This window comes from Amblyomma mixtum, chromosome 10 (assembly GCF_055824585.1).
Source record: "Amblyomma mixtum isolate Tamu chromosome 10, ASM5582458v1, whole genome shotgun sequence".
In the NCBI taxonomy this organism is placed as follows: Eukaryota; Metazoa; Arthropoda; class Arachnida; order Ixodida; family Ixodidae; genus Amblyomma; species Amblyomma mixtum.
In genome coordinates, this window is record NC_143021.1 from 147,558,771 (window position 1) to 147,582,100 (window position 23,330).

At 47.1% G+C, this 23,330-nt stretch overlaps 1 protein-coding gene across 1 annotated transcript in view; it reads right to left on the reverse strand.

Moving 5' to 3' along the window:
* Positions 1–23,029, reverse strand: part of LOC149327261 (dermonecrotic toxin SPH-like) — an 80,259-nt gene extending 57,230 nt beyond the window's left edge. Inside the window, exon 1 of the mRNA XM_089563992.1 lies at positions 22,899–23,029. Within this exon, the coding sequence (XP_089420118.1) occupies positions 22,899–22,934 (36 nt within the window). The 5' untranslated portion in view covers positions 22,935–23,029. The remainder of the gene's footprint in view (positions 1–22,898) is intronic.
* Positions 23,030–23,330: the final 301 nt, after the last annotated feature.

The window sequence follows — 23,330 nt, forward strand, 5'->3', positions numbered from 1 at the left end:
CCACGTCTATGAAACCATCCTGCGCACAACTAGTAGCAGCCTTGGAGGACGGTATTGAGCATGTTCACCATTCCGCCCGTGAAATCCGGCCAGAAGTTACCCGGGACCTGTCCAAGCCACACGGTTGCCAACCGAAGAACCTTCCTCAAGGAGAAATATCAGGTCTCCGAGAACTTTCTTAGGATAAAATCATCGTCATACTCTCGCCAGACACAGGAAGTTCAGCGGTGGTCCTCGACCGGCATGATTGCGAACGAAACGTTAAAAAAAACTTCTCGACTGCCCAGATTACAAAAACCAAATTAGTAGAAGATCTGTCATCAACTTCAGACCAATGTCCACAAACTTTTGGCTGCCATCATCAAGTACTACTCTGAATAAATTTACCTCTACTTACGCCTGATCGGTTTGAATGGCTCGGCACCGGCCTCTTACAGATTTCCAAAAATTCCCTAACTTGGTGTTCCCCTCACCTTATATTCGACTTCAACACCTCACTGCTTCGGGTCTTCTTGGCTGCGTCCATTGAGTCCTCTCACACTGTTGGGCAACATGTCAACAGACGTGCGCAACTCCAGCCACTTGGTCGAGCGCATTTCGCGCGTACAACTAGAGGTGAACGAGTTCATGCCCCGTCCTTTACAAGCGTTGCTGTGCTCTCTGCCGTTGCTGCAGCGAAAAAAGCCATAGAGGTGGATGCCGACCTCGGCCCCAGGCCAATCATGAACACTGAAGAACTCTGGCTCCTCTTGGAGTTTTGCCTGAATAGCGCATCTTTCTGCTTCAATGGAGAAATCCCGCTGACTGCTGGCAAGTTAACCATGGAGGCCATTGAAAAAAAGCCCTGTAGTTGTTTCAAGAAAAATCAAAAGTTTTAAATCGCTTCATTCAAGAATGCTTCCGCATACTAAAGATATCAAAGATGGAAAACATCCTTGCATATATAACTCGACCGAGCCCAGTATAGAATTCACAATGGAATGAGAAAAGAACAACGCCTTGCCATTCCTTGACGTCTTTTTAAGAAGACAAGGTGGAGACCTAAAGTTCGCTGTCTATGAGGGGCGGACTCATACCGGCCAGTATTTAAATTAAATTTTAATTCCATTCACCCTGTTAAACGCAAGGCATCCATCGACTACTCTCTTCTAAGGAGAGCAAAGTCTATTTGCTCTCCTGAAGCAGATGAGAAAAAGAAAGAGCCACCGTGTTCGCCAATCTGCAGAAAAATGGCCACACATGTGGCGTTATTCAACGAGTCTCGCCCTCATGGTTCGAGGACAGGGACGGTATACCATGCCTGTCTATAGACAGTCTATAGACTTCTTATAGACTATTTCCTTACTATAGATATTTCTTTTTGTGCATTCACAGTCTGTTCACTGCATATAAAGAAACGTGTACTAAAAGTGTATGTTCATGACTCTATAGATTGTCTATAGCATTTGTATCGCCTATAGACTTCTCTAGGATTTGTCCAGAGGGAGTCTACAAATTTTCCAGACAAAAGTCTATGGACAGTCTACGGTCTGTCTAAAACATAATGTAAGGACGTCATCAATGAAAAAACGAAACGCGCTTGCACTGCGCTTACATGCATGAGCGGCGCCAGTGAGGTGCTGGCCTGCATTCCAGGAAAATAATCATCTGCGGGTCTCACAAACGCGTTCAACAATCGGACGCTTTTGACCACGAGCCAAAGACAACGTCCCCAGAGTAAAACAACCGGGCGTCATTTACGAAATCCCACGCTTCAAATCCCCAGCGTCACAGATCGGCGAGAGAAAAAACTCGCTCAGAAGATTGCGCAACACAATTATGAAGTCCAGTCAATAAATTGAGATTGCAACCCCTCGCATCACTGCGAGAGTGTCATAGGCGCCTGTCTTTATCCTTTCGTGCCTTTCAGCCTTCTCTGTTTCGCGCTATGAAGTCCACTTAACACCTACACCTATACTCAAAGAGCACTGAATATGCATCAACATCTCAGTAATATCACACTACCGCATAATTTTAGAAATAGCATTTGATATAAGGAAGCAAACGTGCATGAGCATCCACGCAAACGCGGGTATACGTCCGGCCTGTGAAGCAGCGAATCTTTCAGAGAAACTGGCACATTCAGTTCAGTAACCACTTCGTTGAGCGCGCGTCATCAACGTGCACACTTTTGTTTCGTTCAGGCAGCCGCTATCGTCGCTCTCTCTCCCTCTTCTCTCGCCCCTCCCTTTCTCACGTGAAGCATGCCTATAAAGCGGGCTTAGCTTGAAAAATAGGAGGCCACTAGGGTAGCTCTTATAGCCTGCGTCGTCACCTCTGCGGACCTGGTTGTTACGGCAAGCGTCTGTTCTTTCAATATTTTCTCTTACGTTTTCCATCTCTCCTCTGTCTGCACGTGACAGCTATTATGGCTCAGCTGGCGCCAGTGGGCAGGCCCCTGCCCTTTCCTTTCCATCTTCCCTTCAATCGCATTAACAGCAAAAAAAAAAATTGAAGAGGGTAGTTAAGCTAGTTGGTTAGGCTTTTCGTTCGGAGCAGTTTGACACCTTTCAGCGGATTTTTCATTTTTTCAGTTTTTTCCATTAATTACATTATATTTACACACTGTAAATTTTCTTAATTGGGTTCTCATCTTGAATATTTTCACAGTTTAGAAGCCCATTTTTGCGTCTTTTATTCTTAATTTCTTTGGTGAATCCACAATTACAATGATATCATTAACTCTTCATTTTCTATCACGCACCAATCAACCATCAATCACTACGACCACAAATTACCACTATACGATTTTTTTTATGTAGCCTCGAAATAGGTGGCCGGTTCGAATCCCTGCCGCAATCTAGGCTCTAACTTAACTAAGAACTTTATGCTGCATGAAACGCTGAATCGTATGACACCATGCGAAACATTCTGCCGCAAACGGTTGGCATGATACGATTTTGTTCACGCAGCCCACAATTATTTCTGACACGCGGTGCCGACAACGCCCACAGCTTTTCGACTGAACGAGCTGTATACGCTGGTTCTGCTCTCTTGCTGACATGAGTGGTTGCTGTTATTTCGGCGCGCCTCTGGTGCGGGCATGGCGATTCAACACTGGCGACGAGGACTGACGACGCACCAGCCGTGAAAGACCAGAAGGACAGCAGTACGCCTTTGGACGTCATGGCCGACCTCTAGCTACCAGGCTTCGACAAAAGTAAAGGTAAGAGGAGACCATGCGTTATCAAAGTCGCAGCGTACTTCAACGCAAGCACCGTTGAGGACTAAGAGAAAAAGCTCACTGCTTGCTGCAGCATTAAGCACACATATGGTCCAGATATCGGCAGGAAAAGTAGTCCCGCACACGCCGAATACGTAAACTTAATTTTAAACATATACTAGCAAGCCTGAACGATTATGATGATCCGAAAAGGAATGAAATAACCGAAAGCTACAAATTTTTTCACCGGTTCCAAGGAGAAGGGGAACCAATTCATGCATTTTTGAGAGAGATTGGGCGAATAGCGAATAACTGCAACTATGGAAACAGTCTGGACCGGATGCTACGGGTCCGTACTGTTCGCGGTGTGCGGCCGAGAGCACTGCAGAAGCACCTCTTATACAAAAAGGACTTACCGCTGGAAGAAGTGGAGGGCAATGGCAATGTCAGCCGACGCCGCAGAAACCGATGGAAAAAGATTACCGCGGCGGAAACGCCGATACAATAAGTAGAGGCATGCCGAAAAAGGTGTCTACAAGATGACCACAAACGTTCCCAAATAGAAAAATGCGGTGGATGCGGTAGTTGGGTACACGCGATAACAGTTGTGCGTGGGCCCAGTCTCGGTGTTACCAACATGGGCGGAAAGGTCACCTTGCTCGGAAGTGCCGAAGCCGTGAACCCTATGCGTACAACCCGACACGTGCTGTGTGAACCAACTTTTTGGCTGTCGCAGAAGGCTAATCGAACGATGAAACAGGAGCGTGGCATATCGGCACACTATTGTCTGAAAGAAAACATTTGTGGAGCCACACATTCGCCGAGGATTCACGTGTAAAGCGAAGGGAGGACGTAAAATTGGGAATGTAAGCAGATACCAGGTCATCAGTTTTTGTCATCTCTTGCGAACTCTAAAATTTTTCACAAAATTTACAACCACAATTACCAGTTAAAACGGGATCCTCTACCTGTGCCATCTTTCATATCATCTCGCACAGGACATCGCCGTAAGGTTCGCGTTCCATGCTTCCTGACCCAGCGTATTTGAACTCATATATGCCGAATGCGACCAGCGATTGCAACCACCTGCCCGACTTGGTTACCGACATTTCTGACGCGTGTTTGTTCAAAACAGTCGCTGAAAACATAGTGTTTGACTAATCTGCGTTGCTACTTAATGCGATCTTCTATCTTGTGTAAGCTTATGTTTTTTTTTTGCTGTCTTACATTCTGTTTTCGTTTCGCTGCGTTATGACTACTTTTCTTCTGCTTATTCCACTCCCTTCTGCAACACCTCCTGAGGTCTCGAAGGTATTGTAATAAATAAATAATAAATAAATAAATAAACTATCATATTCAGTGACCATGTCTGAAAACATTGAACAACAAGTTTTCCAGCTATGTAGGCCGCCTCCATGTCCTGGGAGAACTCCAAGGGGTGTGTGTGGTCTGTCCTATGAATGTGCTAGATACTTTGGGGCCTAGCCTCTGTGGGCGTGACTTCCTTAGTTCGCTCAACAACGCACGAGCTCCTATCTTGCAGGTAGCCGCCAACATATCACACCGGAAAACTGAAAAAGCAGCTACCGCATCAACAGCATTTTTGAGGACTAGGAGGGTGTATTTTCTGCCGACATGAGCCCCATCGATAGGACTCCCACAAGTCTGCAATTCATATGGAGCGTTATCCCAAAATTTTATGAGGCGTGGCCCCTTCCCTGCGCTCTGCGCGATAAAGTTATACAGGATTTGAACCGCCTGGTTTCTACATTCATGTTCTTGCCAGCGCAGCATTGCGACTGGGCAGCACCAATTGTAGTTGTGTTAGAGAATGACGGGAAAATTCGAATCTGTGGCGATTTTGAAGCCACCTTGAACCAAGCCTGTGCCACCGAGCAAACTCCATTTCCTGTTTTTGGGGACATTGCGTATTTGTATGTTTTAGTGATAGTGGCGGTTTTGGCACGCTGGACCTGCGAAATGCATACAACCAAATACCACTCGACAAACCTGCTCAGTAAGTCTGCGCTATTAACACGCATGAAGGCCGTTTCTGTTTTTTTTTTATGCGAAAACAAGATCATATGAGGCACTTGGCAGAGTGGCAATCAGAACCTGCGATTGCCAACAGCTGCCCCACCAGCTAGCTCGGCTCCGACAAACGAAAAGTGGTATCGTATTCACGCTGATTTTGCCACTCCAATCATAGGAAAAATAATCCTTGTGTTGGCCGGCGCGCATACTAAACAGGTCGAACCGCAGAACATTAAAACCACGATTAGCTGCCGGCATACCATTTTCGGCAAGTTCGGAGTGCTACGAACGTAAGTCTCTGACAAAAGGACGCAATATACCATCCAGGAGTTTGCTACAATTGTGAGAAAAATTAACAGTGCATTTAAAGTGCGCCCCCCACCACCCTCAGTGAAATGGAGCTGCAGAAAGGGCTGTTTGAACTGTGAAGGTTAGCTTCCAAACATCAACGGAGGAAGGTTGGTGGACAAACTACCAGGCCTAATGTAAACTACCCGCTAAAACCAAACAAAAGAGGAAAAGCCTGAGTAGAGATGCTTTTGAGTTATCAAATACAATGCCGGCTGGACTGGTATTTTCCTTGTACTCTAGCAGACCCATCGCAGAGTGAAGATTGGACATTACTTGAGGAGGCCAGTGATTACATGCGCAACAATGATAGCGGAGACAAATGAATATCGGGGTGGGTCGGGATTGGCGTCTGGTGCCAGGGTGGCAACTGAGGCAACCTTGGGAAGGGGGGACGGGGTTGCGCCTGCAACTCCTGCAAAAATGAAGCATCAGTAGCCCGAAACTCGTGTCAGCGAAAAAAAGACGGCAGCTTGCCTGACAATGACTGCAGAGCAGTAGCCTTGTTCTACAAACAACAAGCCGGACGGCGGAAACTCTAGGAAACTGTTTCGCGGCGTCGCTTCTCCCCTTAGCCTACGACAAGACCAGCACAAAGAGAGGAAGCCGCAAGGCACCCAGAACAAGGCCTGAGGCGTTTTACACGACGAAGCAGACCTGCGCAGCGTTTACTGCTTTAAGATGAAAGAAATGTGAAGTCAAGGGTTTGACGGAAGCCCGTCTGGTCTCCCGTGAACCTTCAGGACTAACCATCAACATCTACAGAAAACCAATACACACCGGCCACTACCTACATTTGCTTCCGTTCACCCTGTTTCCCAAAAGCGTTCCGTGGTTGCCTTGCTCCTCCGTCGAAACGAAAGAATATGCACAAAAAGTGAAGACAAGTCTGCTGACACCTTGCACATACGCCATGATTTGTCTGCTTGCGGCTACCCTGGACATTTTATTGACTCGGTGGAACGACAGCTTGCACGTCCCGCGCTGCATCGGACCCCAGGTGCCCAAAAGCGGGCGTCGATTCCTTATGTTCCAGGAGTTGGTGAAACGTTGGCACGCATACTCCGTCGCTACGATGTGCAGACTGCTCATGTGCCAGCCCGCAAGGTCAGGGGAGATTTGGTGCGAGTGAAGGACCCACTCAGGAAGGAAAAATTCCCGGGCGTCGTATACGCAATCTCATGTGCCGACTGCGCAGCCGTGTACATTGGCGAGTCAGGGGATTTTGAAAGAAGATTGCGCGAGCACCAGAATGACGTGAGGAACCGGCGGGTGGCTTCGAATGCGCTGGCCGAACATTCGGTATCTGCCGAGCACAACATTGACTGTACACAGGCACATGTGGTAGCGAAAGAGAGGAACAGAGCATCACGGCTCTATCTTGAGTCGCTGATTATTCAGACGACAGCAAATACGCTGAACCGCAATCATGGTAATCTGCCCCCTGTATACGCAAGATGTCTGGGTTCTGTGATACGCCGTATATAAGGCTCCCGTGTGGGAGCCGAAACGTCATACCATCTTTCTTTTTTGGTCGATGCCTTTCTTTTTTCGTCATGAAAGAAATGTGGTATACTCGATTCAGAGACCATCGCGTTTTGCGTGCGTGATAGCGTGCATCCTTTCGGTTCGTCGCAGCAGCCGCAATCGCTGTTTTTCTCTCATTTCTTTCGCCCCCTCAGCTTTTTTATGTGAGGCATGCCTATCAAGTGAGCCTAGATTGGAAAATAAATCAATGTTCGACTCTCTTGCTGGCCGGAGTGGCTTCTGTTCTAGGCTTGCATCTGGGGCAGCCGTGGCAATGTAACGGAAATATCGTATTAAGAAAAATTGCGGTCGATTTGCGTACTTGAGCCGATTGCCAGTTAGGTGCATTAGCTTTTTGGGTTTTCACTTATGTTCCAGTGTTCGATGACATTGTTCGCCGGTAGGAGTTGTTCGGAGAGTGATAATAGGTTGATACCCGTATATACGAAATTCGTTATTCTCTACTTTACTAGTGAAAATTCCCATAGGGAGAGTCCCCTACATCTATGTACTTCCATATGGATTATACGGAGCTAGTACAGAAAGTATGGAATCGGCATGGAAGATTATAGACTCCATATGTCATCATGTACATTTTATGGAAGTTAATCAAAATTTTATGCAAATATTATGGACTCCGCACAAAAACATGTGGATGTCCATGTAAGTTTTCCACATAATTTGGACTCCATATTTCCTTAATCCCATAAGAGCACTTGGATCGAACGTTTTAGTAGGCATACCACTCCTAGAACAGTGGTCTCGTATTTAAGCTTTGCGACACTGCCCTGCATTGGCAGGTGCTGCCATCATTGGGATTTGTGAGACTTACGGTGCTCTTCTTTAGCGGCCTCTCGCGAATAAGTGAACTGCCACCTGCCATGGTGGAGTATTTGTCATGTGTATGTACATAGGTATATATGAAGGAATCCAACAGCCACCGACACCAAGGAGCATAGTTGATGTTGGCTTTTAATTTGTTTTCGAAAGGGTAAGTTGCGTGAACCAGGTAAAGCACCACGCTGTCACCTAGTCAAGGTCAGATCGAAAGGTTAGGAGATCATGGTTAGAATAAATTTTACGATAAATACCCTCTTATCTGCAAAAAGTAGTATTTGGGAAGAAATGGAGTTAGGTAAATCCTAGATAAATGCCAGAAAAACTAAGGGGTCAAGCACGCTTCCTTGTGGGACACCAGAATGTACTGTCCGTGACAAAAGTGGCATACTCCACGCGGTGGCAGCCGAAGCAAAGATGGATGGATGGATGGATGGGTGGATGGGTGGGTGGGTGGGTGGGTGGATGGATGGATGGATGGATGGATGGGTGGGTGGGTGGATGGATGGATGGATGGATGGATGGGTGGGTGGATGGGTGGATGGATGGGTGGATGGATGGATGGATGGATGGATGGATGGGTGGGTGGATGGGTGGGTGGATGGGTGGGTGGATGGGTGGGTGGATGGGTGGGTGGGTGGGTGGGTGGGTGGATGGGTGGGTGGGTGGGTGGATGGATGGGTGGGTGGGTGGATGGGTGGATGGGTGGGTGGGTGGATGGATGGATGGATGGGTGGGTGGGTGGATGGGTGGGTGGGTGGATGGGTGGGTGGGTGGACGGATGGATGGATGGACGGACGGACGGACGGACGGACGGACGGACGGACGGATGGATGGATGGATGGATGGATGGATGGATGGATGGATGGATGGATGGATGGATGGATGGATGGATGGATGGATGGATGGATGGATGGATGGATGGATGGGAGCGCCCCCTTTGCAACGGGGTGGTGGAAATTTCCATCATGCTCAGCTTTTTTTTCTTTATTATTTTTTTGTTTACTGTGTTGGCAATTCTCATTAAGATTCTCCATCACCTTTGCCTACGGTTTCCTACAATTCTAACCTTATGCCACATCTCTGCTTTTCAGCCACCAATCCTCCAATCGCTTTTTGCTGACTTCCACTGCCGATTTATTTACATGACCATTGTTATCTTTAAACCCTAGGGCCTCAGAAAGAGTGACTGTGCCTGCATCGACATCCGGATGAATACCATCACATTTGATTATGAAGTGTTCAAAGACGAAAAACTGTCTTGCAGCGCCATCTACAGGCGCCATCTGAGATCTAGACGCTTAAGGCATGACCTTTATTATCAGCAGGCATGTCGCTTGGCTCATTACAATGTTTCGTGCTTTAGCTCCCCAAAATGCCGCAGTTTTCCGTTGCTCCGGCTCCCGCCGCGTGGAGTATACCACATTTGTCTCCGACAGTACTTAGCTGAAAAACGAATTATGCTTATTGACAATGCTAAACTGGAATCTGGGAGGGAAAAAAATCTTTAATCCATGCTATCACAAGAAGTCGAACATTAAGCTGTGTTAATTTGATTAATAACCGTTTGTGGGGCACCATGTTAAAGGTTTTAAAAAATAAACAACTAAAAATTGGACTTGAATACAAGCAACAACAGCTGAATGTAGATCATGCACGAATCCAGCCAGTTGCGTTTCGCATGAATAGCCTCTACGGAAGTCATGCTGGTACTTAAATAGGACCATGTTATGATCTTCTAATAGTTAATTACCTGCGAATGAATGACATGTTGACATTGGTGAAAACAGCGCGAAAGAAACAGCCCGAAGGCGAAACATTGTTTCAAAATTCAGCGGGTATTTCAATGGAGAGTTTTCTTTCTTTGTTGGAATTCTACCTTAGTGCTACTGTGGTCGAGTTTGACAATCAGGTGTACATACAGAAGAAAGGAATTTGTATAGGGTCCTGTGTAGCGCCAGTGTTGAGTAATATTTTTCTCACAGCAGTTGACAAAAATCTGGACGATAGGTTCGACAAGAGCTAAGTATTAAAGGTTTTCAGGTACGTAGACGATTTTTTAGTTGTGTTAACCAAGCAAGACGCACCATCTTACAGAGCCACTGTAAATGAAATTCTAGATTCATTTAATGAACTGAGCCATGATTTGGAATTCACTTGTGAATTTCCACAAAAGAACAAGTTACAGTTTTTGGACTTGGAACTCTCCTTGGAACGAGATAGATTCTGTTGGATGTACAAGCCTCGAAGTCAAAAAGAGCTGTTGTCTTACGAGTCAGCTCACTCAAAACAGTTAAAAGAGCCATAGCCACACCAGGATTAGGATCTGCACTAACAAAATCATGCGAGCATTGCATGCAAGAGAGCTTCCAACTGCAGACCGCACGGTTAATACAGGCAGGTTTTCCGCAGACTGTGATTTCGGCAGTGACTGAAGCTCTGCTTCAGAAATTTAAAGGCAAGAAGAAAAACGTTACTCAGGAAAGCAATAGGAGGGTGAGGCCAGCCGTTATCCCGTATTCCCACCGGGTAGCACATAATTTGAAAAAGGTTGCAAATAAATATGAGATTCCCGTAGTATTTTCTGCCCCTTGCAAGCTAGCTACGTTGTGTCACAGGATAAATAACGAAAAGCCAAGACAGCAAACCTGTGGCGTAAAGCATGCCAACATGTTCGTCAGGTGTAGGGAAGGTGTGATTTACCAGATTCCGCTTACATGCGACAAAGTTTATATTGGTCAAACCGGAAGGTGCCTGAACGAACGTTTAAGGGAACATGAGCGCTCACTTGAAAAAGGCACTAGCTCTAATCTAGCGCTTCATTGCAAAGATTGTAAATGCATGCCTCGATTGCGAAACTGTTGTTCTTGATAGGAGTAGAGACAGCGTAGCCCGGGAGTTGAAGGAGGCTTTCTTTATAAAAAGAAAGGGCTTGGAATGTGTCAGTGACGCGTCAAAATCATTGTACAGGAGTGAACTTGCCTTTTTGGAACAACATTGCTAAATTTTTATTGTTGACTACGCGTGTTTCAATCGTTGAGTGTCACTGTTTCATCGTTTTATTGTTAAGGTCTGTGCATGTTTTTAGCCATACGTTGTTACATTCAGTTAGTTTTTATTCTTTCCACAATTCCATTTCGTCATTTTTTATCGGTTTTACCCTTGTTACCTGCTATGGATGTTTTATCGGTTTTTATGGCTCTTTACACCTTGTGACATTAACTGTTTAAGTCATCATGTATTTTTTTATTACCATCCCCTTGAGATTCTGCTGACTTTTAGCCTTTTCACCCTGTTATGTTTTATCGCTTTTATGGCTCTTTACACGATGTGACATTAACTGTGTATAGTCATTGAGTGTAGTTTTCATTTTGTTACCATCCCTTTTGATATTCAGTTCACTGTTAGCTTTTTCACCTTGTTTTTGTTTTTATCGCATTATGGCTCTTTGCACCATGTGACGTTGACTGCATCTGACTATCTTTTGGACTGCGTTCCTATATATTGCGCGAGTTTCGCTCAATAAATTCAGTTGTCAGTCAGCGCTCTTTCCTGTCGCTTCCTCGTTTCGCCTTCGGGCTTCTTCTTTCGCGCTGTTTTCACCAATGTCAGAATGGACCAACTAGCCCAGCAAAAAGTTCTGCTAGAATGACATGTTAAAGGAGTTTATAGAGTGTGTTGGTTAATGAAATGGGTCGATAAATACGTAGTGATGATCACCCGCCTTGAAAATGAGCATAACCTTAGCGAACCGCCAGTGCCGTAGAATCAAACAAAATGAAAGAGACTGAAGAATAGCGGACGAGATGCAATGAATACCTTCAGAAGAATTCGTGAGTGTTTTGTTGTTAAGAACAAAATGAGCAGATGCTTATGTTCTTTAAAGTTTCTTTAGTAAAGATAAGATACCAGTCTCCCTTATATGTAGTTCGGACATTGAGATATAAAAAGTATTCATAGTATAATATGCTAAAGAGATCTCTTCATGGGTAAAAACTCATGTGAATGCGCTATTGTGAACCCAGGCGCATTCAGATGCATGAACAGTGCCTCCCTGTGCATTGGTTTAAGTTACATCAGGATGATTCGAGGGGTTTGTCTGGCAGTAAATTCCAGGGTGAGTAAACATTTATGCTAAATCGTGAGTGAAGAAGTGGCGGTGACCAGATATCAGCGCCTACTGATAATCCTTATCGCGTAATTTGTAATGTTTCCAGGAATCGGTGTTTTTCTGGGCCTGTCTGCGTAGGCGCTTTTTCTTGTTAAGGCGAAGTAGCTGCCGATTAAAGCAAGGCGCTGTGCTAGTGCAATGTATATTGACGACGGGTATGTCTGTCAATAAGAGTAGCAGGTTTATTACTGAAAAGGTTGCAGTTGGTCTCCACTGAATTCGTTGTAAAATAGCGATGAAAGTGGCCAGCAAAAACTGATAACTCAGCGCCTATTTCGGCGAAATTTTGCTTAGTTGCGGCAGCTGATTTCTTTTTTTGTTGCGAGTTGGTTTTTGTGGGGCACGAAATTAAGGTTTCCCTTCATTACGGAAGGGTAAGAAAGGCATCCTAAGAGCGTAATATTAGATCTAATTACGAATCACGGGTTATGATAAAATTATCAACTTTTTGAATAAGTGGAGGAACGACTGGTGGGCTCAGAGATAAGTTGTTGCGATGAAATATGAACGACTAACAGCGATTATCTTGTCAAAGTCATGATGTGTCAAACAATTAGAAAAAACAATAAAAAGCACCAATCAGTGAGCACGTTTCACACCATCGCCCTCTGCCTTCAATCGAAGAAAGCTAAGTCTTTTCATGATAATGACACCGACGGATCACTGACACAATTTTCCAATCCCTCTTTTTCCATCGCCGCGGGTTCAATTATCTCCCTCGTTTTTTGATCGCTATTTTTTCCTAACACTGAACACTCCTCGAACGTAGACGCGCACTTGTGACCACGTCAATGACGAGCCAAATTACCTGGCCCCTCATCTCTAACGTTTCTGTGGTACTCGCTGAGTCGCTTGTTCAGGCACCAGCCTATCTGTCCAATATACAACTTGCCACATCAGGCACTTTTCTGAATACTGCAACGTTTCTACGTAGCATGAGAAAAAACGTGGAGGTGGTGTCGCTCTCTATATAAAGAAGAACCTAGTTTATGAAATTATTCGGGAGCACACCGTTGTAAATGAAGCATATGAATCTATTCGTATTGTCACCAACAAAGTTGCCGTTCTTTTACTATATCGTACACCCTCCCCCACACACTGAGCAATCAGTTTTTTTGTATTTGCTGAGTCTTTTGTTGAATTTACCGCTCTCAACAAATGACATGTAATATTACTTGGAGATCTAAACATAGACGTCCTTGCAAACAGCAACGTAACGACAAATCAGATTAAATTAATGCCATCTTATGGGTATGAAAATATTATTTATAGACCACGAACGTAACAGAACACTTTGCAGCATTAATTGATGTAGCTTCACAAGTTTTCATTCTCAAAATATTCTTGCGGGATTGTTTTCTTCTGCAATGAGGGACCATACTGTCACGTTTTAGTGACGGCAGTCCAGCGGTCAGGAAGACACCAGAAATACATGCAAACGAAGCTCTTTATTAGGGCTGACTTGCGCCCGCAAAAGAACTGAATCACTCGGTGGCGGCGTAAGCAACAAGCGTGCTCGTCGGTCGTCGAACTACGAATGTCCGCCGCTCGCGATATCGCTCAATTTAAAGCCGGCAAAGAAACTTCCAGATAGCAAGACAAGATCATCTACAGTAATCTGGAAAAACCTAGATGCAGCCTTTCATGGCTGCGATCAATCGAGATTAGACTGGTCGCTTCTCGCGTCACGAACAAAAATGATAACAGCCCTTTCCTGCAGCCTTGAGCGTGAACGAACAAACACTACAATGATACGTGGCATTACCCCCCTTCCAAAGAAGCATCGTCTCGATGCTTTGAAATGGAAATAAACACGGAAAATGAAACTTCGAGTCCTTTAGCGTTCATAATAGGGCTTCAGGCGTACGACATGTACGACTTCCGGGCGTGGGCGGCGTCGCTGAGATGCTGTCGTGGCGTCGGGAATGACTTCATAGTCGAGGTCACCGATCCGACGGAGAACCCTGTACGGGCCAAAGTAGCGTCGCAGCAACTTTTCGCTCAATCCACGGCGGCGAACTGGCGTCCATATCCAAACCCGATCACCTGGCTTGTAATGTGTGTCTCGTCGGCGCAGGTTGTAGCGTCGGGAGACGGTGTGCTTGGTCGTGAATGCGAAGCCGTGCAAGTCTTCTGGCTTCCTCGGCGCGATGAAGGTAGGCGGCGACGTCGAGGTTGTCTTTGTCGGAAACGTGCGGGAGCATTGCGTCGAGTGTTGTCGTGGGCTTCCTGCCGTATACCAGCTGGAATGGGGTAAACCTGGTTGTCTAATGGACGGCAGGGTTATAAGCGAAGATCACGTAGGGCAGAATGGAGTTCCACGTCTTGTGTTCGGCGTCGATGTACATGGAGAGCATGTCTGCGATGGTCTTGTTCAGACGCTCTGTGAGTCCGTTGGTTTGTGGATGATAGGCAGTTGTCCTCCGATGGCTTGTCTGGCTGTACTTTAAAATGGCTTGCGTCAGCTCCGCTGTAAATGCCGTTCCTCTGTCTGCGATGAGCACTTCGGGGGCGCCGTGTCGCAGGAGAATTTGTTCGACAAAAAATTTTGCGACTTCCGTTGCGGTACCATTAGGCAACGCTTTTGCTTCGGCGTATCGGGTCATGTAGTCGGTGGCGACGATGATCCATTTGGTACCTGATGATGAAGTCGGAAAGGGGCCGAGGAGGTCCATTCCTGTTTGCTGAAAGGGCTTAGTTGGAGGTGGTATGGGGTTCAAGAGTCCGGCTGGTCTAATCGGAGGCGTTTTGCGTCGCTGACACTCACGGCACGTTTTCACATAATGGGAAACGTCGGTAGCTAGCCGCGGCCAATAGTACTTCTCCTGGATGCGGTGCAACGTGCGAGCAATCCCGAGATGCCCCGCAGTCGGCTCATCATGACATGCCTGCATAATTTCTTGCCTAAGATTCTTGGGCACAAGAAGATGTACTGTCCTGTTGGACGCGAAGTTCTTCTTAAGGAGGACATTATTGCGAACGACGAAGCACGACAGTTGGCGTTTGAACCCTCGGGGAGGCGATGCGGTCTTGCCTTTCAGGTAATCAACTAGGCTTTGCAATTCAGGATCCGAGCGCTGCTGCTCCGCGAAACTGCTGGCGCTTACCGGTCCTAAGAAAGCGTCGTCGTCGTCTTCTTCGCTTGCTGCGTCGACGGGGGCTCGCGACAAGCAGTCTGCGTCGGAATGCTTGCGGCCAGATTTGTAGACTACAGTTATGTCGAATTCTTGAAGACGCAGGCTCCAACGGGCAAGGCGGCCGGAGGGATCTTTCAAATTGGCTAGCCAGCAGAGAGCATGGTGATCGCTCACAACCTTGAATGGTCGTCCGTACAGGTAGGGGCGAAATTTCGACGTGGCCCAAATAATGGCGAGACATTCTTTCTCGGTCGTCGAATAGTTGGCTTCGGCTTTCGACACTGAACGGATAGCGTACGCAATAACTTTTTCCTCTCCACCATTTTTCTGAACGAGCAACGCTCCTAAGCCCACACTGCTTGCATCGGTATGGATTTCGGTTTCGGCGTTTTCATCAAAGTGCCCGAGCACAGGAGGGGACTGTAATCGGCGCTTTAGCTCTTTGAAAGCCTCCTCTTCCGGCGTTTCCCATTTAAGAGGCACGTCCGCCTTAGTAAGTTGGGTCAAAGGCTCAGCGATGCGCGAAAAGTTCTTAACAAATCGCCGGTAATAAGCGCACAATCCAAGAAATCTGCGTATAGCTTTCTTGTCATTAGGCTGAGGAAACTGTGCGATCGCAGCCGTCTTCTGAGGGTCTGGGCGAACTCCATCCTTGCTTACGACGTGACAAAGGAACAGCAGCTCCTCGTAGGCGAAGTGGCACTTCTCTGGTTTCAGTGTTAGGCCCGAAGACTTGATTGTTTCCAGCACTGTCCGAAGCCTTCTGAGGTGGTCTTCAAAGCTTGTGGAGAAGACAACAACGTCATCTAAGTAGACTAGACAAATTTGCCACTTCAAGCCTGCGAGCACTGTATCCATTACTCGCTGGAACGTCGCTGGGGCAGAGCAGAGGCCGAATGGCATCACCTTGAACTCGAAGAGTCCGTCTGGCGTGATGAACGCAGTCTTCTCGCGATCTCTTTCGTCGACTTCAATTTGCCAGTAGCCGCTCTTCAGGTCCATCGATGAGAAGTACTTAGCGTTGCATAGCCGATCCAATGTGTCGTCGATGCGGGGGAGGGGGTAGACATCCTTCTTCGTAATGTTGTTCAGACTTCGGTAATCGACGCAGAAGCGAAGGGTGCCGTCTTTCTTTTTCACTAGGACAACTGGTGCTGCCCAGGGGCTCCTTGATGGCTGGATGACGTCGTCACGTAGCATGTCCTCTACTTGCTTGCGGATAGCTTGGCGTTCTATCGGCGATACGCGGTAGGGGGGCTGCCGCAGTGGTCGGGCGTGTTCGTCTGTGACAATGCGGTGCTTGGCAAGCCGGGTTCGTCGCACATTCGATGCTGATGAGAAGCAATCGCTGTACCCTTGAAGAACACTGCGTATTTGGTCTTGTCTGCTCCGGGGTAATGCCGGGTTGATGTCGAACGTGGGTTGACGGCCTTGGTCTGATGGTTCTGCGGGTTGGTCGGGTCGGGTAAATACGTCTCTGATGTCTGCCAGCTCGTCGAGGAAAGCGATCGTCGTGCCTTTGTTTAGATGCCGGTATTCTTCGGTGAAGTTGGTTAGCAACACCTGGCCTTGGCCATTTCGGATTTGGGCGAGTCCCCTTGCGACAGCCAGTCCTCGATCCAGGAGTAGCTGGGTGTTCCCCTCGATGACGCCTTCGGCAGTTTCGACGTCTCCAGTACCTATGCAGGCGAGGACATTCGATCGGGGCGGCACGCTCAATGCTTCGTCGATGACGTTTAAGGCAACGTGATGAGTTGCGTTCGTCGCAGTAGGTATGGCATTCTCCGTGGAAAGCTTGATCGATTTAGATCGAAGGTCGATGATCGCCCGATGTTCATTCAGGAAGTCGATTCCCAAAATCACGTCTCGCGAGCATTGCTGTAGGACCAGGAAGGTTGTAGCATAGGTTCTCCCATTTACAGTAACTCTCGCGGTGCAGCGTCCTGAAGGCGTAATCAGGTTACCACCTGCGGTGCGGATCAACGGGCCATCCCAGGTTGTTACCTTCCTGAGTCGGACAGCGAGTGGGCCACTCATGACAGAGTAGTCAGCTCCCGTGTCCACCAAGGCAGTAACCGCGTGACCGTCGACAGTAACTTCAAGGTCACTTGTTCGCGTTCTGGTATTGTACGTTGTCTTCGGTGTCCGATCTCGGCTTCGTCGAGTAGTGAGGCTGCGGTGGGCATACTGCGACGTTACTTCACTGGGCAGCGGTAAAAGCTTCAAGTCTGGCCACGTCGTCGGTGTCGTCGTCGTCGGTGTCGTCGTCGTCGGTGTTGTCGTCGTCGGTGTTGTCGTCGTAGTTGAGGCATGGTCTTGAGTACTCGTCGATGGAGGATCTTTGTCATTGCGCTTAGAAGCAACCTCACCTCCAGAGGCTGCTTTATTTAGTTTAACCTTCGGGGGCTGGAGGAGCGTCCACGCACGGCGTAACCTCGGCTAGGAGAAACAAAGCGCCGGGATGATGGCGACGGGGAACGTGATAGGCGGCTCGGCGATGAGTATTCTTCCCGACGCAAAATTTCCTCGATTTCGGCTGGTCGCTGGCCGGGTCGGGGTCGTGGAGCGTCGTAAGAGAACCCTCGGATGCCCAGTCTTCTGTATGGGCAGTGCCGGAAGACGTGACCGGCTTCGCCACAGTGGAAGCATAGTGGTCGGCGCTGGTCGGGAGTTCTCCACTCGTCGCATTACCTCGGCTGCGCGTGTCGCTCGTAGGACGGGCGGGTTGGGGCGAGTGGGCGGCGGTCCAACGCAGCTGGCTGAGGGCGATAGGGGCTTGGGTCCCATCGTCGAGGTGCAGGACGGCGCGCAGCTTCGGCGTAAGTCATGGCTGGGGGTTGCAGAGGCTGCGTGGGTGTCGGCGTCACACCGAAGGCCTGTTGAACCTCCTCCCGGATGACGTCAGTGAGCGATGAAAGTTGCGGCTGTGATCCCGTTGGCAGCAATCGTCGGAGCTCCTCTCGCACAACTTCACGTATAACCTCCCGCAGGCTATCGTTGTTAGCGGCATCCATGCAGCTTGCTGACAAAAAGCGCTGCTGGCGGTCATACTGGCGGGCTCGGGCGTCAAGAGTTTTCTCCATTGTGGATACCTCTTGTACGAATTCCGCGACGGTTTTCGGTGGGTTGCGAACCAGGCCGGCAAATAGTTGCTCTTTAACTCCTCGCATAAGCAACTTCACCTTCTCTTCTTCCTTCATGCTCGTGTCGGCACGCCGGAAAAGGCGCTTCATTTCCTCAGTGTACACAGCAACGGTCTCGTTTGGGTGTTGTATGCGAGACTGTAGCAGCTGCTGGGCTCTCTCCTTTCGCACGACGTTCGTGAAGGTCTTTAGAAGCTGCTCCTTGAAGGTTTCCCAGCTCGTGATGTTAGCTTCTTCATTCTCAAACCAGACTTTTGCTGGTCCCTCCAAGGCGAAGAAGACGTACCTAAGTTTTGTGGCATCGTCCCAGTTGTTGAAGATAGCCAGACGGTCGAACTGCTCCAGCCATTCTTCGGGGTCGGCGCCAGGCGAAGCGTCGAAGGTTGGTGGCACCCGGGGCTGCATGGTGAAGAATGATTGGAGTCGTCGTCTGGGGCAAGCTCATGGTAGACGTTGCGGCTGGCTTCCGCTTCCGGGTAGGGTCCGGCAGATTCCCGAACTCTGGTGCGTCCCCTTGCAGGCGTCGGCTAGCGCGGTGGACTGGACTCAGGTCCTGCGGTTGATGACTCAGAGGGCTGGCGTCACGACTTGTAGGGGGTGTCCGGAACATGAAAGGCTACCCAGCACCTCCACCAGATGTCACGTTTTAGTGACGGCAGTCCAGCGGTCAGGAAGACACCAGAAATACTTGCAAACGAAGCTCTTTATTAGGGCTGACTTGCGCCCGCAAAAGAACTGAATCACTCGGTGGCGGCGTAAGCAACAAGCGTGCACGTCAACCGTCGATCTAAGAATGTCCGCCGCTCGCGGCATCGCTCAATTTAAAGCCGGCAAAGAAACTTCCAGATAGCCGGACAAGATCATCTACAGTAATCTGGAAAAACCTAGATGCAGCCTTTCATGGCTGCGATCAATCGAGATTAGACTGGTCGCTTCTCGCGTCACGAACAAAAATGATAAGAGCCCTTTCCTGCAGCCTTGAGCGTGAACGAACAAACACTACAATGATACGTGGCAATATGCCTTCTTTTACTCTTTCCCGTTAAAAAAAGAAGTCTCAAAGACTGCCTACACTCGTCGGATAGTAAATTCTCAGAGCATTGGCCGCTCTTGTTGCTTGATGAGTGAAGCTAATTGGGAAGAGGTGTATCATGAGACAGATCCTTCGAAAGCCTATGACATTTTCTTACAAAAAATAATTCAGAACTACAATTGCACATTCCATTATGTGACTGTTAAGAAGCACAGGAAAGCCAGAAAAGAATGGATCACACCATCACTGCTCAAATGCATTAAAGAAAAAACTACATGTTCTCTCACCTCCTAGAAACAACGAATCAGGCAGATCAGGCCGCGTTTAGGAAATACAGAAACAAGTTAACCTCGGAGCTCAAGAAGGCAAAGAATTCATATTGTGAAAATAAAATCATCCCTATGATTAATAACTCGAACCTTCTTTGGGGAGCTGTTAACAAAATTGTAGGAAATGAACGACCGCGTATACCCACTGAGCTGGAAATAAATGAAGCAGTGACGCTCGCAAATCAGTTTAACACTTATTTTGTGGCTTCGGGTGTCATTTCTGGTCCCGAAACAACACATGCCTCAAAATCTGCTATTTTATACATTCTGTTTTTGGCGCCTACTTCAGACGAAGATACTTCATTAACACCTCTTTTTTGGCTAGTTGGTGCATACTTGAATCCGAGAAAAAATAGCGCCAAACCATGCACACCACCAGAAAGGAACGAGGACAAGTGCTCGAGACACAACACGAAGAAATAGCATATATTTTAAACCCGGTGAAAGACACATCGTCGCGCGGCAATGATGAAATCAGCGTTCTTCCTATCAGAGCAGCTGTCTCTTATATTTCCGGTCCACTTACCTACATTTCTAACAAAATGCTAGTGACTAGTGTGTTTCCTGCTAAAATGAAAGTAGCGCGAGTTACAGCTCTACTTCAAGGTTGTCGCAAAAATTACCTCAATAATTAGGGACCAATACCGGTACTGCCACTTTTTTCTGAAATCGCAGAGCGTGTTATCTGCAAAATATTGTATGAGTTATACAAACGAAAGACAATCACTAAACATGAATTTGGATTACAGTCCGGAAAATCCATCGAATCGGCGTTAATGCGAATAAAAGAAAATATCCTTGACAACTTTGAGCAGCGGCTTTTTACAGTGGGAATTCTTGCCTTTCGAAAGGCGCTTAATTCCACTAAACAACAAATCTTGCTTGAAAAGTTGGCCGCATACGGTATCCGTGCGCTGCCACTGTCATTAATTCAGAGCTACCTTGCAGGCAGAATGCACTACACACAGTTTCACGAGTTCAGGTGAAGTTCAGGGGATATAAAATTTGGAGTCCCACAATAACAAATTTTCGGTCCCTTGCTCTTTCTTTTATGCATCAACTATATTGTTAATATTTCTTTAACCCCCGCCATTGCAATGTACGCTGATCGCACTAACGTCTTCTTTACAGGCGCACACCTTCACTTAATAGAGCAGCGTGCTAACATCGGGTTAACGAGCTTCACATTTCGCTTAACGTGAATGAGATTAACATAAACGTAAAGAAAACTCGGTTCATAATATTTGGTCCAAAAACAAAACCACTACTATATGACGTAAATTTAAGCACTAATCATTCTAAAATAATGCCTGCAAACTTATGTCGATTTCTAGGAGTCTTTTTCAGGTCTGACCTTAGTTGGTGTGAGCACATAAATCATATCGGAGGGAAGTCATCTAGATCTTTTCGATTGAAATACAGACTAAAAGATTTTTTGCCTTTGCGTGTTAGAAACAACGTATTTCTCATTTCTTCACTCTCGCCTGACATACTGCCATCTAGTCTGGGGAACGTGCAACAAGGTAGACTCTGAGCGTCTTTCTTCGTTACAAAAAAGAGCCTTAAAATTATCATCTCAGAAATCCTCATCAACAAAGACCCTGTACGATAAGTTTAACATATTACCATTTCCAATGCTCTATAATTTTTGCTTAGCCACAGTGATTTTCCGCGAAATTAAGCATGGTTACATCAAACACATACTTAAACAGAGACGTCGCATACAACATATGCACTATTTCATTGACGGGGTTAAAACCAAGAGCAAACTACGGTACTAAAATTAAACTTAATCAAATAATTGCGCTGTGCAATGCATATCCATACTTAGTTACACTCGCCAAAGAAAACGTAACTACGCCTCGTCGCAAAACACAAGTACAACTTCTTCTCCTTCCTTTAAACGCATAATAGCTTTCTCGTGATGTCCCATTGAAAATTCCACAAATTTTACTTATGGTTTAAATGATGTGATTGAAATTGATGCATTGTTGCTTTGTGAAATACTTGAGCAGTGATTGTCACGAACACTGTTAGTAACTGTATAATCTTCTTCAGAAATAATTCTGTCCCATTGTCTTCATATATGCTCATTCTTGTGCGCAAACCTGTGTAGTTGCTTTCGATTTCCATTATGTCCAACATACTTTTCGTGATTCTGTACCAGCTGCCAGATGTGTACGTCCCGGGTGAAGGCCTTGTCAGGAGACACAGGAGTCTCATTTTGCCTTACCTCGTGGGCATATTTCACATCATGTATTTATGTCCGAAATCAATTGAAGATGAAATTGCAAGTTTTTTTGTTAAACTCAGGGTGAAGTTGCATATCAGAATCCGAGCGGCCCATTTCGAAGTTATACAGAAAGACTACAGTTAAGCCGCCGCGGTGGCTCAGTGGCTATGGTGCTCGGCTGCTGGCCCAAAAGACGCGGGTTCGATCCCGGCTGCGGCGGCTGAATTTCTTTGGAGGAGAAATTCGAGGCCCGTGTACTGTGCGATGTCAGTGCACGTTAAAGAACCCCAGGTGGTCGAAATTTCCGGAGCCCTCCACTACGGCGTCTCTCATAGCCTTAGTCGCTTTGGGACGTTAAACCCCATAAACCAACCAACCAGACTACAGTTAAACAGATCTAGGCTTCGAGAAGTTGTGCGCTAAAATGTTATTCCAGGACTTCTGTCATACAATCTGTGCAAACAGCATGCTGGCATGCTGCATTAAGGAAACCTGAACAACAAAATGGCTCCGGGCAAGTTTGTCAGCATCCGCCATGTGGCAAACTTCCGTCTTGAGAGCAGTACGCTGGGAAAGGATTCGCCTATCTCGGCGTTGACCGCGTGCAGCGAACAGCGTCATAAAAACGATAAATATTGGCTTGCAATTCGAACCCACGCTCTAAGATAACAAGGAAATAACGCAGTCCACTTGACGATTGCCATCACAGAGTTGAAAAGTGCTCGGCAAAGAGAAATATAGGCGGAGTAACGCTATAGGCACATGCCAAAAGCCGTCATCAGCACGAGTGCTCTAACGCCGGGTAGAGCACCCCTCGTTATTAAGACTTTCAAAGACTCGTGATCTTACACACGTACTGACGGCCACCTGTAAGAACAAAAAAGTAGCTGCCTGTAGCCCTCACCTTTTTCTTCCTCTGTTGAAATGCCGAGGCTGTCATTCGAAGAGACCTCGCAGTTTTGTCTGTATGCCGTAGCGTTTGCGGTCCTGTTCACGATATTCGCAACACTGCAATCGAAGATATCTGGCGTGCGCTATAAGGTGGTCTCAATACGAAAGCGCTGCAAACTGAAATCTGGCCTAGAGCGTTTCCACTGAGCGGATGGATTGTCCTTAAAGCATTTCATGGTGTAGGCGTACAACAGGATGTAACAAAAACAAGAAAGAGGCACCCTGTTGCGCAGCGTTCTTCTTGCTGTATGTGCGCTGAAAACTATTCTCTTTTTTACCCTCCTAATGCCAACTGCGCGGAAACGAAAAGAGTGCAGCTGGAAAAAAAAAACAGTTTCAGGAATGACTGGACATATTCTCTGTTGCCACCGGCGCCGGTGTGCAC